The sequence below is a fragment of the Pelodiscus sinensis genome, chromosome 8 (genome assembly GCF_052426305.1).
Source record: "Pelodiscus sinensis isolate ZL-2025 chromosome 8, ASM5242630v1, whole genome shotgun sequence".
Classification (NCBI taxonomy): domain Eukaryota; kingdom Metazoa; phylum Chordata; order Testudines; family Trionychidae; genus Pelodiscus; species Pelodiscus sinensis.
This window is the reverse complement of record NC_143059.1, coordinates 74,979,600-74,995,581: the sequence shown is the minus strand read 5'-3', so window position 1 is coordinate 74,995,581 and position 15,982 is coordinate 74,979,600. Positions and strand designations below refer to the sequence as shown.

The 15,982-nt window shown below is 56.5% G+C and overlaps 1 protein-coding gene across 2 annotated transcripts; it reads left to right on the top strand.

Moving 5' to 3' along the window:
* Positions 1–19: 19 nt before the first annotated feature.
* Positions 20–15,224, top strand: COX15 (cytochrome c oxidase assembly factor COX15). 2 transcript variants are annotated; one of them, XM_075934451.2, is made up of 8 exons: positions 24–280; positions 2,096–2,218; positions 3,600–3,786; positions 11,305–11,472; positions 12,951–13,032; positions 13,396–13,550; positions 14,392–14,505; positions 14,845–15,224. In XM_075934451.2, exons 1-8 carry the CDS (start codon positions 45–47, stop codon positions 14,974–14,976), a joined length of 1,197 nt encoding a protein of 398 aa, XP_075790566.2. In that variant the 5' UTR covers positions 24–44; the 3' UTR covers positions 14,977–15,224. The 2 variants fall into 2 exon arrangements, with proteins under 2 accessions (XP_075790567.2, XP_075790566.2); XM_075934452.2 differs by lacking the exon at positions 11,305–11,472 and having other exon boundaries at positions 20–280.
* The last annotated feature ends 758 nt before the right edge of the window (positions 15,225–15,982 follow it).

Genomic DNA, 15,982 nt, shown 5'->3' with positions numbered 1-15,982 from the left:
TTTCCGGGTCAGAGGTGAAGGGATCATTTCCTGCTGCGCTCGCCATGCTGCGGGCGGGGCTGTTGGGCGCCCGGGTCCTGCTGCCGCGGCGGGGGGGCCCCGGGACCCCGGCACAGGAGGTGTCCGGGCTGCTCGCCCCCCGCCCGGCCCGCGCCCTGCCCCCGCACCGATGGGGGGCCGCGGTCGCGACGGGGGCGCCGCCCGTGCGGCTCGTGGGGCGCTGGCTCGTGGCCTGCAGCGGCGCCGTGGCCGGGGCCGTGGTGCTGGGCGGCGTGACCAGGTGAGAGCGGCCCGGCCCCCCCGTGTGTCCGCCTCAGGCCCCCCCGGCCCCCCCCCCCCCCGTGTGTCCGCCTCAGGCCCCCCCCGCCCCCCCCCCCCCCCCCGTGTGTCCGCCTCAGGCCCCCCCCAGCCTCCCCCCCCCCCGTGTGTCCGCCTCGGGGCCCCCCCCGGCCTCCCCCGCCCTCGTGTGTCAGCCTCGGGCCCCCCCGGCCTCCCCCCCCCGTGTGTCCGCCTCGGGCCCCCCCCCGGCCTCCCCCGCCCCCCGTGTGTCCGCCTCGGGCCCCCCCCCGGCCTCCCCCGCCCCCCGTGTGTCCGCCTCGGGCCCCCCCCCCGGCCTCCCCCGCCCCCCGTGTGTCCGCCTCGGGCCCCCCCCCCCGGCCTCCCCCGCCCCCCGTGTGTCCGCCTCGGGCCCCCCCCCCCGGCCTCCCCCGCCCCCCGTGTGTCCGCCTCGGGCCCCCCCCCCCGGCCTCCCCCGCCCCCCGTGTGTCCGCCTCGGGCCCCCCCCCCCGGCCTCCCCCGCCCCCCGTGTGTCCGCCTCGGGCCCCCCCCCCCGGCCTCCCCCGCCCCCCGTGTGTCCGCCTCGGGCCCCCCCCCCCCGGCCTCCCCCGCCCCCCGTGTGTCCGCCTCGGGCCTCCCCCGCCCCCCGTGTGTCCGCCTCGGGGCCCCCCCCCCCCGGCCTCCCCCGCCCCCCGTGTGTCCGCCTCGGGCCCCCCCCCCGGCCTCCCCCGCCCCCCGTGTGTCCGCCTCGGGGCCCCCCCCCGGCCTCCCCCGCCCCCCGTGTGTCCGCCTCGGGCCCCCCCCCCGGCCTCCCCCGCCCCCCGTGTGTCCGCCTCGGGCCCCCCCCCCGGCCTCCCCCGCCCCCCGTGTGTCCGCCTTGGGCCCCCCCCCCCGGCCTCCCCCGCCCCCCGTGTGTCCGCCTCGGGCCCCCCCCCCGGCCTCCCCCGCCCCCCGTGTGTCCGCCTCGGGCCCCCCCCCCGGCCTCCCCCGCCCCCCGTGTGTCCGCCTCGGGCACCCCCCCCCCCGGCCTCTCCCGCCCCCCGTGTGTCCGCCTCGGGCCCCCCCCCCCGGCCTCTCCCGCCCCCCGTGTGTCCGCCTCGGGGCCCCCCCCCCGGCCTCCCCCGCCCCCCGTGTGTCCGCCTCGGGCCCCCCCCCCCCGGCCTCCCCCGCCCCCCGTGTGTCCGCCTCGGGGCCCCCCCCCCGGCCTCCCCCGCCCCCCGTGTGTCCGCCTCGGGCCCCCCCCCGGCCTCCCCCGCCCCCCGTGTGTCCGCCTCAGGCCCACGCCCAGCCCGGCCTCCCCTGTATGTCAGCCTCATCCCCAATCCCCTCGTGTCATCCCCTGTCCTGCGCACCCCCTCCTCCTCTCCTGCCCTCCATGTCCCTGCCCTGGTTCTTCTGCCCTGGCCCGCCTTCCACAGCTCCCTCCTCTCCTCTCCTCTCTGCCATGCCCGGGTCCCGCCTTCCCTGTATGTCTGTCCCACCCTCGCATGTTGCCCCTCCACCCTCCCCGCCCGTCCCCCATCCCCTTCCCGCTTCCCACATCTCTCTGCTCTCCTCTGGCATGCCCGGATCCTGCATTCTTGCAACACCTGCAAGACTGGTTTTATAATAGGCCATCCAGTTAATGTCTTAGTTCAGGCCTAGGGAAATATGTCTGACAACTTTTCTGGCCCGGTTCATATTAGGGTCCTTCCTCACCATAATTTGCTGCTGAGGAGTGGCTCCGGTTCATCTCGGGAAATATTGCCAACACTCGTCTCGTTTTGGTCAAGCAGCTCGCTCCGAAGGAATCACACTGGTGTGTGTCTGTCCCTCCTAGGTTGACAGAGTCTGGGCTCTCCATGGTTGACTGGCACTTGGTAAGGGAAATGAAACCCCCCCGGACACAGCAGGAATGGGAATCTGAGTTCCAAAAATACCAGCAATTTCCAGAATTTAAAATGTAAGTGCTGTAGGTTCCAGGCAGAAGGCATGGAATGGGAGAGGGAATACTTCTCTCTATAGTCACAGAGGCTGGCTATGAGTCAGCTGTATAAGGCTCTTTCTATGGCAGTGGTTCTCAAATTTTTTGTCTGTGGCTCACCCCACGCAACAGAGACCTTTCCACATTAAAGGTGTTAAGGACTAGTTGACTATCCAATAAGCAAATGCTTATCAGATAGTCAGACAACTAGTCGATTTCTCCCCCTCTTTTCCCCTTGCTGCCTTTTCAGATAGAATCCCCCATTGACCCCGGGCTCCCTGCTGCGCTTCCGCTTTGAAATGCACAAGAGCCCCGCTGGGTACTCTTGGACACTTCAAAGCTGGCACACTTGCGTGCAGCCCGGAGTCAGCAGGACTTCCGGCTGGCCCCAGGTTGCATGCGGAGGCTCTTGTACATTTCAAAGGAGGAAATTCCATCGAGTACTCGACTAGTAAAATAACTGATCGTTAACATCCCTATTCCATACACTACCAGCCAATCACCCATGATGATAAAATGGGTGGGGGGTGGGACGCAAGAGCGGGCAGGAGATTGCGTCTGGCCAGGAGGTTGGGCGCAGGAGCAGGCTGAGGGGAGTGGGGTCTGGGTAGGAAGGAGGATGCAGGAGCAAGGGTAGGTATAGAGTTCCTCCAGGAGGGAGGATTCATGAGCAAAGCAGGATGCAATGTCTGGCCGGGGGGAGGTGCAGGAGTGGGCTGGGGATGTGGGGTATCTGTGAGTAGGTGTATGAGGGTGATGGGGAGCTGAGTTGAGGAACGGGGGGGGGAGGCGGCACTTATTGGTTTTAGGCCCCCCCCGTCACTCCCAGGCATCATATCCCAGGCATTGCCTCCTGCTGCTCCCATTGTCGGAGAGTCCCGCCAGTGGGAGCAGGGGAAAAGCCTCCATGCACTTCTGTTCCCCCAGCCAGAGGACAGAGAAGGCAGCAGCGTGAAGGATGGGGGTGGGCAAGCAGGAGCCAATACATGTGGGGAGCCAGCTTTCAAGCAGGATCCCCCCATATGCCGGCTCTGCAGACCACCCCCACTTCTTCCTACCGAGGCGGGGGGGGGGGGGGGGCGCAGACAGGAGCCGGTGCTCAGGGGAGCTGGCTGATAGAGTGGGGCAGCAATGCAGGACGGCAGGGGGCTCCCTGGGAGTGGGGCCAGAGCACACTGGCTGCTGGCCCCGCCCCCGGGGACTATCCAATAGTTGTGTAACTGTTCACATTTGCTGCGGTTACAGACTATTCAATTACATGTTCTCTAACATCACTCGTGAAATTGGGAGTGTGAAGAAGAGCCACTGTTTCAGACCATGGAGTTTCTTGTTTATTCTTTTGTTCTGCCTTTTCCAACAGCCTGAATCATGACATGACATTGACAGAGTTCAAGTTCATCTGGTACATGGAGTATTCACACCGCATGTGGGGCCGGGTTGTAGGTTTGGCCTATATTCTGCCTGCTGTCTACTTTTGGAGAAAAGGCTGGCTTAGCCGCCCAATGAAAGGACGTGTCCTTGCCCTCTGTGGGCTCGTCTGCTTCCAGGTAAGGGAGTTCTGCAGCTGCTGGGATGTGTAGCATTGGTGTTGGGCACTTCTGGGGGAATGCTGATGTGTAGAGGTGATGCCTAACTGTAAGTATTTCTTGAGTGGTGGGTTGAGATTGTGGCATCTGGCTCGTGGCCTGCAGCGGCGCCGTGCCTTCCCCCGCCCCCCCCAGCAGCACTCTGCATGAGGGGGGAGAGGCTGAGGATGACTCACCCCGGATGTGTATTGGGCCCAGGCACCTGAGGATCAGACACAGAGGATAACAACTCCTGGCCCAGAAGGGAGACAAGGCTAGCCGGGGCTGACTCCAGGCTGTGGGTAGGGCCTGTGAGAAGAGTCAGTCTCCTCTGAGCTGGGATGAGAGAGGAGGCTGAGAGCCGGAAAAGGGGGGTGTGGGACCCAGGAGCCCCTTACCCCCAAGAGGAATAAAGCTGCCTGCTCTGGGTGCCTGTGTTAACATCTATCCTGTGCTTCCCTGTGAGCCAATAAACCTTTCTGTTCTACCTGCTGGCTGCAGATGGGGGGGTGCAGGGTCGGGGGTCCCCTGACACACCGTGACAGTGGTAGCAGAGGGTGGTTCGATTGCACCCCATGGATGGCACAGCTGGCAGTAAGTGACTGGGGCACAGTAGAAAGAAGGGGACTTGCTAGAGCCAGGTGTGCTGGAGGCAGTGAGAAGCGCAGGAAGCCGAGGGGCAGGCAGCTTAACCCGAGCGTGGTCTCAGAGAAGGAGTGTTTCCCAGGATCTTGGGAAGTTGCCCCAGAAGGCGGAGGACTCTACATCCCCTGGGGGGGAGTGATGCTCCAAGAGGCTGGCACACTGAAGGGTTCTTCCTGGGAATTGTGGGGCACTGCAGCATTGGCCTGTGAGTCTGCACTGCGGGGAACAGCAGGGAGACAGCCTACACCCGACTTCTGAAGGCAGGCGTTGTGGCACTGTGCAAGGAGAGAGGCCTGCCCGTGGGGAAATTGACCAAGGCCCAGCTAGCTGCCCAGCCAGAAGAGGGTGATCGTTCCAGGGGACTGGATCCTGTCCCGGCCAGGAGCAGCCAGACTGCCCCAGGGAGCGTTTCAGGCTCTGAGACAGGAGAAAGGGCAGGAGACCATGGTGCCCACCAGGCTGTGCTTGAACAGCAGTGGTTTGTCCCGGGCAGGGTCCCTCTCGGCAGAGCTGCAACAGCTGGAGGTGGAGCTACAGCTAAAGGAATTGGAGGCACAAGTGAAGGATGACGAGGACCTTAGGGGATAGCGGCAGCGTGAGTGGGCCATGGCGGAGCTAAGAGAGAGTGGGACCCCAGCTGCGGTGAGTGGGTAGGAGCCCAGAGGACCTGGGACTGCAAGTCATTTTGAGAGGTTGGTGCTGTCCCAGTGTAAAGACGTGGGGGACCTGGATGGATTCCTTAATTGCTTCAAGCAAGCCTGCGAGCTGCACCAGGTCCCCCCCCAGCCAACTGGCTCCAGCAGTTCACCCCCTTACTGGATCAGAAGGCCGCAGGGGTGCTCGGCCAGCTGCAGGGGCTGCAGCCGGGGGACTACGAACGGGTCAAACAAGCCCTGCTGCACAAGTTCGGACTGACCCCTGAGGCAAACAGGAAAATGTTCCAGGGTGCACAGAAGGGCCCTGAGGAGACCTACGTAGACCTAGCCTCGCACCTGGTGCAATACTTCCGCAAGTGGGTGTTCGGGGCGGAGCCCAGATGGCAGAGGACCTGGCGCTGCTGATGGTCCTAGAACGGTTCTGTGAAGAGCGCTCGCCCGACCTGAGGCTGTGGCTGAAGCACAGGAAGCTGGAGGACCCCCACGGCGCAGGGAAGCTGGCTATGAGTTCTCAGCCGTTCGGGGGTGAAAGGGAATCCTTGAGAGACTGGTTCTTGGCTGCACAACTGCAGGAAGTGCCTACGGGGCAAGTCCAGAACAGAGGGGGTCAGCAACCCCCCTCCTCCCTCCGGGTGGCCCGAGGGGACCAATGGGACCTGACCTGCCATCGCTGTGGGCAAAGGCTCAGTGCCCCAAAACCCCGGACAGGCTCCACAATCCGAGACTTCCCAGGGTTAACTGGCTGAGGCTGGAGGAGGAGCAGACTGCCCCGGGGGCAGGGGCTGGCAGGCAGACCTCAGCTTGGGAGGTGACGCTGACCTGGCCTGAGCTAATAGCCCTGGTGACCCTGAGGGGCATAGATGGGACCCCGTTCAAGGTGCCTGTAGCCTGGGTGCATCTGAAATAGGAGACTGAGAGCCCCAAGGAAGTGGTTGTAGCAGCATCTGCCTGCGGAGGTGCTGATGGGCCGAGACCTTGAGGATTGGCCAGAAGGACCCCACAGTGCTCTGGTTGCTACCCAGAGCCAGCCAGGGGCTCGCAGCCCTGATCCTGGGGAGGGCACCCTACGGGGGGCACAGTGTCCCATCCCAGCAGTCAGGAGAGGAGGTGTCAATGGGATGAGGGAGGGGACAGGGTGATGTGAGAAGAGGGGGAGGTGTTGGGAGAAGGGATGAAAGAAGGGATGGGCATGAGCAAGGCGGGGATGGAGCAAGTCGTGTGAAGGCACAGAGGGTCATGAGAGGAACTGGGGCAGAGGATGGTGAGGGGGTGGGCATCAGGGAAAAAGGGGGGCAGGGACAGTGAGGGAAGGTGGAGGCACTAGGAGGGTGCAGGGGTACGGGAAGGTGCAGATTCCATGTGAATCTGGAGGTGAAGCAGAAGGGCAGACACCTGCAGGGGAGAGACCAGAACCAGAGGAGGGAGGTGTTAGAGGGGATGAGGAGGGGTAGCTCACGTGATCGGAGTGGGCATGGGGGGGGGGGGGGGGCGGGGAGAAGGGCTGGTGCAGGGAGCAGGTCCCAGGAGGGCTGAGGGCAGTGAGAAGGGCAGGAGTCAGGACAGCAGAGGAGGGTGAGGGGTTGGGGGACAGCAGGCACCAGGGGAGCTGATGGAGCAAGGGGAGGAGACATGGCGGCAGAAGGAAAAGGTAGAGGTTTTTAAGGTATTTATTAATAACTTGGGTGCCACAGTGGCACATTCAAACAAGCCACATGAACTCAGTACTGGTGCACAACACAATTCATTCTGCTCATGGGAGGAAACTCTTAGAGGGAACACTTCCCCCAGCCTCTCTGCCCCCAAGTTAGTCACACACATTGGGTTAATGTAATTGCAGGATAGTTGCATGAGGCTGGTTCGGTGGGGGCCAAACTCATCCCTCTTGGTAGGAGGATGGTGGGAAAAGTTCTTAGAGGAGGTCTCATGACACCATTTACTTCTGGTCATGTGTCCCTCTTGACCCACAAGTGTTACCTCCAGAGGTGTGGCTAACGGCGGTCAGAGGCATGATTAATGGGACAGGGGTGTGCCTAAAGTATCCCTCATTTTGGTTCAGAAAATATGGTCACCATGCTGTGGGGAGGCTGCTGGGAGAGATTCCTATGGGAGAGGGGATTCCTGTACCGGGAATGGCTCCCCCCCAGGAGAAATGGAGTCGTGGGGGTCCAGCGGCAGCTGGTGGTTCCCCAAAAAGATCGCCATTCTCAGGGCACAAGGGGATCCGGTGCACACGGATGAGGCTGCTGCAGAACTTTTACTGGCTGGGGACATTTGCAGCTGTGCAGCAGTCCTGCGACTCATCCCAGAGGAAGGGGAAAGCCCGAGATAGGAAGAAAGCTGCTCTGAGACCCCTGCCCATCATAGAGAAGCTTTTCCAGAAGGTGGCGATGGATTTAGAGGGGCCCCTCCGCAAGGCGACCTGTCCGGGGAAGAAATACACCCTGATCGTGGTGATTTCGCTATTCGCCACCCCGAGACCGTGGCTCTGTCCTCTGTTGAGACAGACGCACTGCTGGCTATTTTCAGTGGGGTGGGGCTCCCTGAGGAGGTCTTTACGGACCAAGGGTTCAACTTCACATCTGCCCTGCCCCAGTGCTTGTGGTAGTGTTATACCAAATAAAAGCAAGCAAGATCTTATGAGGGGGATAAGGCAAAAGACACACTTATTGTAAAGATGATAATAAAAAAATAAAGAAAAGATAGAAGCAAACAACGTTGTTTAACTACTTATTCCTGTCACTACTTAACCCTTATATATATATATATATATATATAAAATAACATTCATTCATACATCCATTCATTCAAGTTCTGTGTATAGTTCCCAGCCTGGAAGTTGCTTGTGACCGAATACTGGCCAGGTATTCTGTACACAAGTGATGGGAGTGGGGAGCGAAGTCCTGATCAGATGCGCATCTCAAGCTCCTGATGGGCTGGCAGGAGAACCTTGGACTCTGACTCCATAGTCTTTTAGTCCAGTTCTTATAGGAATTTCTTCCTATGCCAGTCTATGGAAATTGCTGCATCATGCTGATGTCTCCAGGGTGGCTGCCAGGTGCTCGTCAGTGATCTCATCGGGTGGATCTCCAGTACTTGGTTTTCTCCACTTGGCACCTTTTGGTTGCACTGGCACCTGACGCCTTCTTCAGTCCTTTGTTGCTGCATTCTCAGGCTGGCACCTCTCAGAACCATTCACTCATCATCCAAGCACTCTCTCTTACATACATTCCCTAATTAATGTTTCCCATACAGTATTTTTGTATAATAACTTTACATATATCAGAGTTGTAGTTACAAAAAGTTTCTGGGTGATATTGCTTAAAACATTGAGTGCTGAGTAAAGTTACAATGTTTTAAAGAGAACAGGCTCAATTAAGTAACAATGTCCTTAGTCAATTACAGGGCTTGGCTCCCATAGTAGTTAGTGGCTTGACAATGCATTGTTACAATGTATCTCTGCAATGTCAATTTCAAGCAGCCCCCTTGCACAAGCTTGAGCATGCCCTGGGGCACAGAGGGGGGGCTGTTTCTGGCTACATAGGATTATATTCTTAATAGTTGTAAGTTACATGACCTAATACATTATATTCTAACGGGGCAATAATAATAAATCTAAACATTTAATAATCTTAACTAATAAGAATAAGAATAAGAATTAATAATAAATCTAAACACTTTAAGCTGTGGGGAACAAATTATGGGGAGTCACTTCCATTTGGGGGAATCATTTTCAATACATTAATATGTTATCCCTACAGTAGGAACATGAGGTCCAGCTCTCCTGGGCCTTGGCGTATTGGCTCCAGTCCAACAGACTGGTGGGGAGGTTCCATGGGACACTGAAGCAGATGCTGAAGACCTTTATAAACCAGCACCTGCAGGACTGGGACAAGTACCTGCCCCACCTGCTGTCTGCACACAGAGCGATGCCCCCGGGGTCCACTGGGTTTTCCCCGTTGGAGCTGTGGTGCTGATGGGGGAGGGGACCCCTGGGCTTGCTTCTGGGAGGGGGAGGCCTCCCCGGATGGAGAGTTGGGGGTGGAGGGCATCCTGGCTTTCCGGGAGAGGCTTGCTGAGCTTGTGGGCCTGGCCAGAGAGACCCTGGGCAGAGGGAAGCGGAAGGGCCCGCGCCTGCTTCACTGGGGGCCAGGGGATGGGTCTTGTTCCTGTGCGGAAGAACAAGCAGCAGGCAGCCAGGGACGGCCCCTCAAAGTCCAGCAGCCGACTGAGGTGGTGCCTGCTCCTGCAAGATGCCGCTGTGGTGGGCTCAAGCGAAGGGGAGTGCCAGTGTCATGGCCGATGCTTTATCCTGGCAGTGGGGATCTGAACTTCCCCCATGCCACGGGCAGAGTGACCCCGCTCAGCTCAGTCTCAAAGGGGGGAGAGAACTGCCATGGAGTGCCAGGGGGGTCCCTGACCCTCCACCCCGTCCACAGCCAGATGGGACTCTCAGCCAGCAGGGAGAACAGGTTTATTGGCTCATAGGGACACGGCAGCATAGACTTGATATTAACACAGGCCCCAAGAGCAGGCGGCCTTATTCCTCTTGGGAGGGGGCTCCTGGGCCCCTCACCCCCCTTTTCCTCCTCTCAGCCTCCTCTCTCATCCTAGCCTAGATGAGACTGACTCTTGTCACAGGCCTACCCCCAGCCTGGAGTCAGCCCCGCCTAGCCTTGTCTCCCTTCCGGGCCACTGTGTCTGACCCTCAGGTGTCTGGGCCCAATACGCATCTGGGGTGTGTCATCCTCAGCCTCTCTCCCCTCATGCAGAGTGCTGTGGGGGGAGAGGGGGGACTGAGGTACACTTACACACACACCAAAGAGTGAATATAACAACACCCCCACAATCGGAAACAGTGGCCACCTTGTTCCTGAAAAGACAACCAGTGGTCTGGTAGCACTTTCTAGACTAACAAAACATGCACAGCCCACTTCTTCAGATGACCGGAGTTCCTGTTCGTGTGTGACCAGAGCATGATTTGAGCCAGAGAGCAAGGCATGGAGTAGCCAGTGATATCCACGACTAAATCTTGAACCTAGGGACGTTAGCGTATAGTCGTGTAAACAGTTAGCCAATAAGGCTGGGGTTATCAGTTAATCCTAATGCCTACCCAACCCCCACCCCTTGCTGTCTCTGGATCAGAGAAAGCAAGTGGGGGGCAGGCGGGAGCTGATAAAACTCAGCTCCCTGGGTGTAAGCCAGCTCTCGTCTCCATGGAGCCGCCTTTCCTACCTCCCACAGGGGCAGTGGGGGGGAAGGCAGGTGCTTAAAAGCCAGCTCCCCACAAGCACCAGCTTTGGGGAGCTGCCTCCCCTGTGCTGCCACCTCTGTATCAGATACAAAGGCAGCTTCAGGGGCTGCCAGCCCCACCCCAGGGGCCTATCAAGTAATGTGATGCAGTTATACAATTATTCAATTAAACCATGTCCAACATCCCTACTTGAGACCATGGATATGTGAGTAGAAGAGGGAATGTTTAAACAGACACAAACTTCTTTTTGAGTTTGTTGGACTTCTCTCTGCTGAGCACATGTAGCAGCCCCCTTACCTTGTAACTTCTAAACTGAATCCCAGGGAAGCAATTCTCTGTGTTAATCATTGTTCAGTTGCTCTGTAACACATAGCAACTAAGTAATGTTTCACCAAGTGTGTTTTATTTGGTAATGAAGATCACCCTTTTTAAGACCATGATCTGATTCCTGTGCCCTAGGAGGCAGGAGGTTCTGTGTGCCTGTGAATAAGACTGCAAAAAAGAGAAATTACAGTTTTTCAGTCACTTTCCAGAGGGAGGAATAAAGCGCTTGAGGGTACGCCACAGGAAGGAATTCCCAAAAGCACCTTCCTGGGTTCTCAAAGGGGCTTTTGCATTTAGGTGGTGGAAGCAATACCAATCCAAGGCCAGGGAATCTGTGACCTGTTAAAGTCCCTTGTGGGCCTCCACATTCTGCACTCAAAGTGCCAGAGTGGGGAACAGCTTTGCCAGCGTCTGCGAAGGCTGTACGTGGTGGAAGCATGGTTATTGTACAGCTAACACCTGTATGATGATTGAGGTCAGTGCTGGGACAGGTAGCGTCTCCTGCCCGTTACCATGTTGAAGTGAACACACATGGGTTATTTTTTTCTCCAAACAGAAGCTATGGAAGGGGACTTGGTTTTGCCCCTCAGTAGCTCTCATGTTATCTCTTTGGTCCTTTGGCAGGGACTGCTGGGCTGGTATATGGTGAAGAGTGGATTGGAAGAGAAGCCGGATTCTCATGACATTCCCCGAGTCAGTCAGTACCGCCTAGCTGCACATCTAGGCTCTGCTCTAGTTTTGTACTGTGTCAGTCTGTGGAGTGGACTCTCCCTGCTGCTCCCACAACACAAAGTAAGCAGTCCATGCATGTTGGGGCAAGAACCTGGGGGATGCATGGATAGCTGAGGTTCCTAGGCTTCTTGGAATGTGTGTTTTAATGAGGCACTTACAGGCATGGGAAGGTGCAAGGTAAAAGCTCAGCCCTCACATCTTTGCTTTCCAGGATACAGGTAAGTCAGAAGCACACGGCAAAATATTCTGCTGTATAGAGTGACTTATCTGTGGGGTTGATTTCCTTCAGTGTCCCAGACCATCCAGACTGACAGGGATACCTCACCCGTAGCTTGCTCCCAGCACTAACTTACTTGCGTGTGTGGCTAACAGAAGATAGTTCTGAGTTCTTTGGCTTGCACCCTTTTTTCATTAACGAGGAAGTAACAAAAGGCATGGGGTATCCTCAGAGTCAGAATACTTGGCTCAGGAAGCAAGTGATTGTCCTTCATCAGGGTTGGATCTAGTGATAGGGCACTGTTGAGTCATTTTCTGCAGGATTAATGATTTCACAAGTAAATAAAAGGCTAGTTGTTGTGGTGGCAAAGAACCACCTCAGTGCGGCTCTATTGAACTGCTGTTGCTGAGCCTGATGTGGACGATAAAATACAACCAAGTATGGTCTCTAATGCACCTACTGGACCAATCCCCTGACCTGTATTCTGACTGCATGACTTCACAAACAAATAGTCCTGGAGCACTTGAGACTAACAAACGTGTATACAGTGTCGGGAGCTTTCGTGGGCACAACCCACTTCTTCAGATGCATCACTCTCATTCCCTCCTCTGAGGAAGTGGGTTTTGCCCATGAAAGCTCGTGATACTATATATATCGTACCCTGCACTCCCCTAAACTGCTTCTGTTCCCTGGGCCATTTCTCTGGGACCCTTGCACCTTCTTGGCCCTTCTATCAAAACCACACGTTGGGGCGCCTCTCCAGCTCCTATGAGCCTGCCCAGCGCTGCTTGAGGTAAGGTCTGGGAGCCAGTCCTTTTCCCTCACTGGTCAGGACCCAGCTGCCCTCTGATTGGTTCCCTGGAAGTCTCTCTCTGAGTGGAGGGAGTTTGTGCAGGCTCCCTCTGGCCTGCTGTTAATCCCTCCCTTGCCTACCCCACTACAGACGCCTTCATTTAACTGTTTCTCTTCAGTCCTCCGCTGCACTTTATCATCTTCTAGCCTATTGTCTTTACTAAGAGATGTAGTATTGCCCTTAATACAACTTCCCTTTACCGGACGTCTCTGTCCTTCACACCACTGATCGTTGTGCCCCCTTGCTATAAAAAGGGAGCAATCGGTGTCTCTTCAGTCACAGGAATTTCCCCGTTGACGAGTTGTCTGCAAGATGATTATTCACAAGATGACTCGCTCTGTTTCTGCATTGGGGGAACGTTCCTCGCCTGCGGCAGCCAGCTTATCCCACCAGGCGCATCAGTTCCCAGTCTGCTAGGCCCCTGGGAAGTTCGTTTTTATGACACTTTTCCTGATTTGTATTTTACAGTTACCCGAAACCCATCAGCTCCTCCGCCTGAGACGATTTGCTCATGGGACAGCAGGTCTTATCTTCCTCACTGCTCTCTCAGGTAAGGGCCTCTCCCATTGGGAGTCTGCCTCCTTTGTACCCTCCTCCCTTCCCTGACGCTGTCTTGATAGGATGCAATGCAGCAGATCCCCAAGAAGTCTGATGTCCCATTGGGGGTTTTGCTCTTTTCATATGCATAGGCACCTTAGAATTGCCCTTGATGGTCCCAGACAGAGCCAGCGGAACACCTCCTGCAGGGCAGCCTGTGTAATGGAGCACAGAGCACTGTCTGATCACCAGTGTGTTGCCTTGGGAGAAGTAATATAAAACCAGGCTGTCCTGTCCTCAAATCCTGCTCCAAACTTGTCTAACTCTGGAGGCTACCCTGGTGTGTTGGTCTCAGCTCTCCGCTCTGGAATTGCAGGTGCCTTTGTGGCAGGACTGGATGCAGGCCTTGTGTATAACTCCTTCCCCAAGATGGGGGAGCGCTGGATCCCAGACGATCTCCTCTCCTTCTCCCCAGTGCTGGGGAACGTCTTTGAAAATCCTACCACTGTGCAGTTCAATCACAGGATATTGGTAAGTGCCACCCAGCCTCTTCTGGGGAGCTATGCCATTCTGTCATAGCTTTTCCCTCATTGGGCTCTTAAAGTCAGACAGCTCCCTCTCAGACTGTCCCACAGTGAATAGAGTGAACTTTAGAATATCATAGGCATGGTTCCGATGTCCTGGGAACTCATTTCCTTCAAAAGGAGGACACGTGGTCTCTTATTTGGCATGAATCTCCTCTTTATCTGCAAGGTACCCTGGCTTGCTGGAGGAGTGCTGGTCTTTCTTTCACCCAGAAGGGACTTGTTGGGCACAGAAGAGAGTCTGGCCTTTGTGTGCCTCAGTTTCCCCAGTCTATAAATTGGGGATAAAGATGCCAGGCTCCTTCTTAAAGTGTTCAGATTTTATTTCACGCAGGGTTCTCAGGATATCCTTAAAGAACTGGATACTGTGAATCAGGGAGCCATTTATTTAAATGCCTTCACACAGAATGCTGTACACCTGCAAAGCTCCGTGCAAATTCTAACTCAGCTAGTTGCTTGTTCAAGATCATGTGAATGTTCCTAGCATGAGCACTGTCCTGGACTGAACAGCAATTAAGAGCACAGACAGAAGGGAAGATACAATGGTCAGGGTTGGGTCTGGTGTTACTGAACACCTACACTGATAGTATGGCATAGGTGGTGTCTGATGCTAGCTGCTAATAGGCATCTGAAGCTTAATGTTGCACCATAAAACTTCATTTTTGCTCTATGGAAAATGCCACCAAACAAGCGTGTGACAATCTGCTTCCAGCCCCCATGTTGGTCGTGGTGTCGGGTTCCTTCCCTCTGTCCCCGCCCTCCAAATAACTGCTGGTGTCTGTCCTCAGGGGGTCTCCTCAGTCACTGCCGTCACAGCACTGTATCTCCTCTCTCGGAAGATCCCCCTACCGCGCAGGACCAAGATGGCTGTGGCCTCCTTACTAGCTGTGGCGTATATGCAGGTATTGGCTCCTCTTCTCTCCTGCTAAGCTGCTGCGACACATTCAGCAGAAGAGTGTTATCTCCCCAGAGCCGACATGGGGAGCTGCAGAGTCAGTGGGCCAGGAACCTGTGGCAGTAGCTAAGCGGGGAGGTTGTACAGATCCAGTTTGTGCTCTAGGTGAGGACAGGGAGTCTGGGGTTTGACATTTTTATCTCCCCAGCTTCTCCTGGTGGGGAGGGTTGTGACTGGGAATGTGGGGATTGCTGGAAATGTATCGACAGGCACCCCTCAGGGCTGCTTTAAAACATCTGTGCTGTTCCTGCTTTTGCTGTTCTCACTCCTGGGTGCTTCTTGACAGGTGGGCCTGGGCATCAGCACCCTTCTCCTGTATGTCCCAACTCCTCTGGCTGCCACTCACCAGTCGGGCTCCCTGGCACTGCTCACCATGGCATTGTGGCTTATGAACGAACTGCGCCGGGTCCCAAAATAACTTGGCTTCAGCTGTGCTCTCCAAGGAAGTCTAGTTCTTTTCCCCACTGCACTGAGGTTGATGCTCTGGCTGGTTGTTTTTTTCTGTGGTGAGTGACTTTCTGGGATACAAAGGATCTCTGAGTGGAGCATTCTGCGAGCAGGAATTTAGACTGACCATTTGCTAGTCTGTTTACTGGGACTAATTTTTGACTGTAAGATCACGTGCACTTTTGATTGTACGCTTTGTAACAAATTAATTTATCAAGATGCTTGTCTTTGGCTCGATCCCTGGATCATGGGATTGGGAAGTAAAGGAGTGGCTGGTGGGACTACATTCTCTGGGGGGACAGCTGTATGTGCTGTAGCATCTTAGCTCTTGTCTGCACTAAAGAGTTTTGTCTAAAGAAGTCAGGTGTATGCCCTACAACTCTCCTGTTTTGCTACTAGATAAAAACCAACTTGACAAGAGAAGTGGTTTTTGCAGCAAAGTTATAGCAACAGAATATCAGGGTAGACCAGGGGTCGGCAGCCTATGGCTCGCGCCAAATATGGGTCACTAAGGAGCCAGAGACAGCTCTTTTGAAGCTTGAGCCCAGGCCCTCTCCCCACCCCACCCCTGCTCCCTCCACAGCAGGGAACCCGCACTGGCACTACAGCCTCACAGCCCCCTGCAAGATTAGAGTGCCAGTGCTGGCTTCCTGTGGGGGCAAAGGGAGGAGGCCCCAAGGTAGCCAGAAATGGCTGTGCACTGCTGCTCCCCTCCCGTGGCTGCGGGAACAGCAGCATGCACATGCACTTCATAGAATTCTAGGGCTGGAAGAGACCGCAGGAGGTCTTCGAGTCCAGCCCCCTGCCCAAAGCAGAACCAATCCCAAGGAAATTAGTTTTTCCTAATGTCCAACCTAGACCTCCCCCACTGCATCTTGAGACCATTGCTCCTCGTTCTGCCATCCGTCACTATTGAGAACAGCCTCTGTCCATCCTCTTTGGAACCTCCCTTCAGGAAGCTGAAGGCTGCTCTCAAG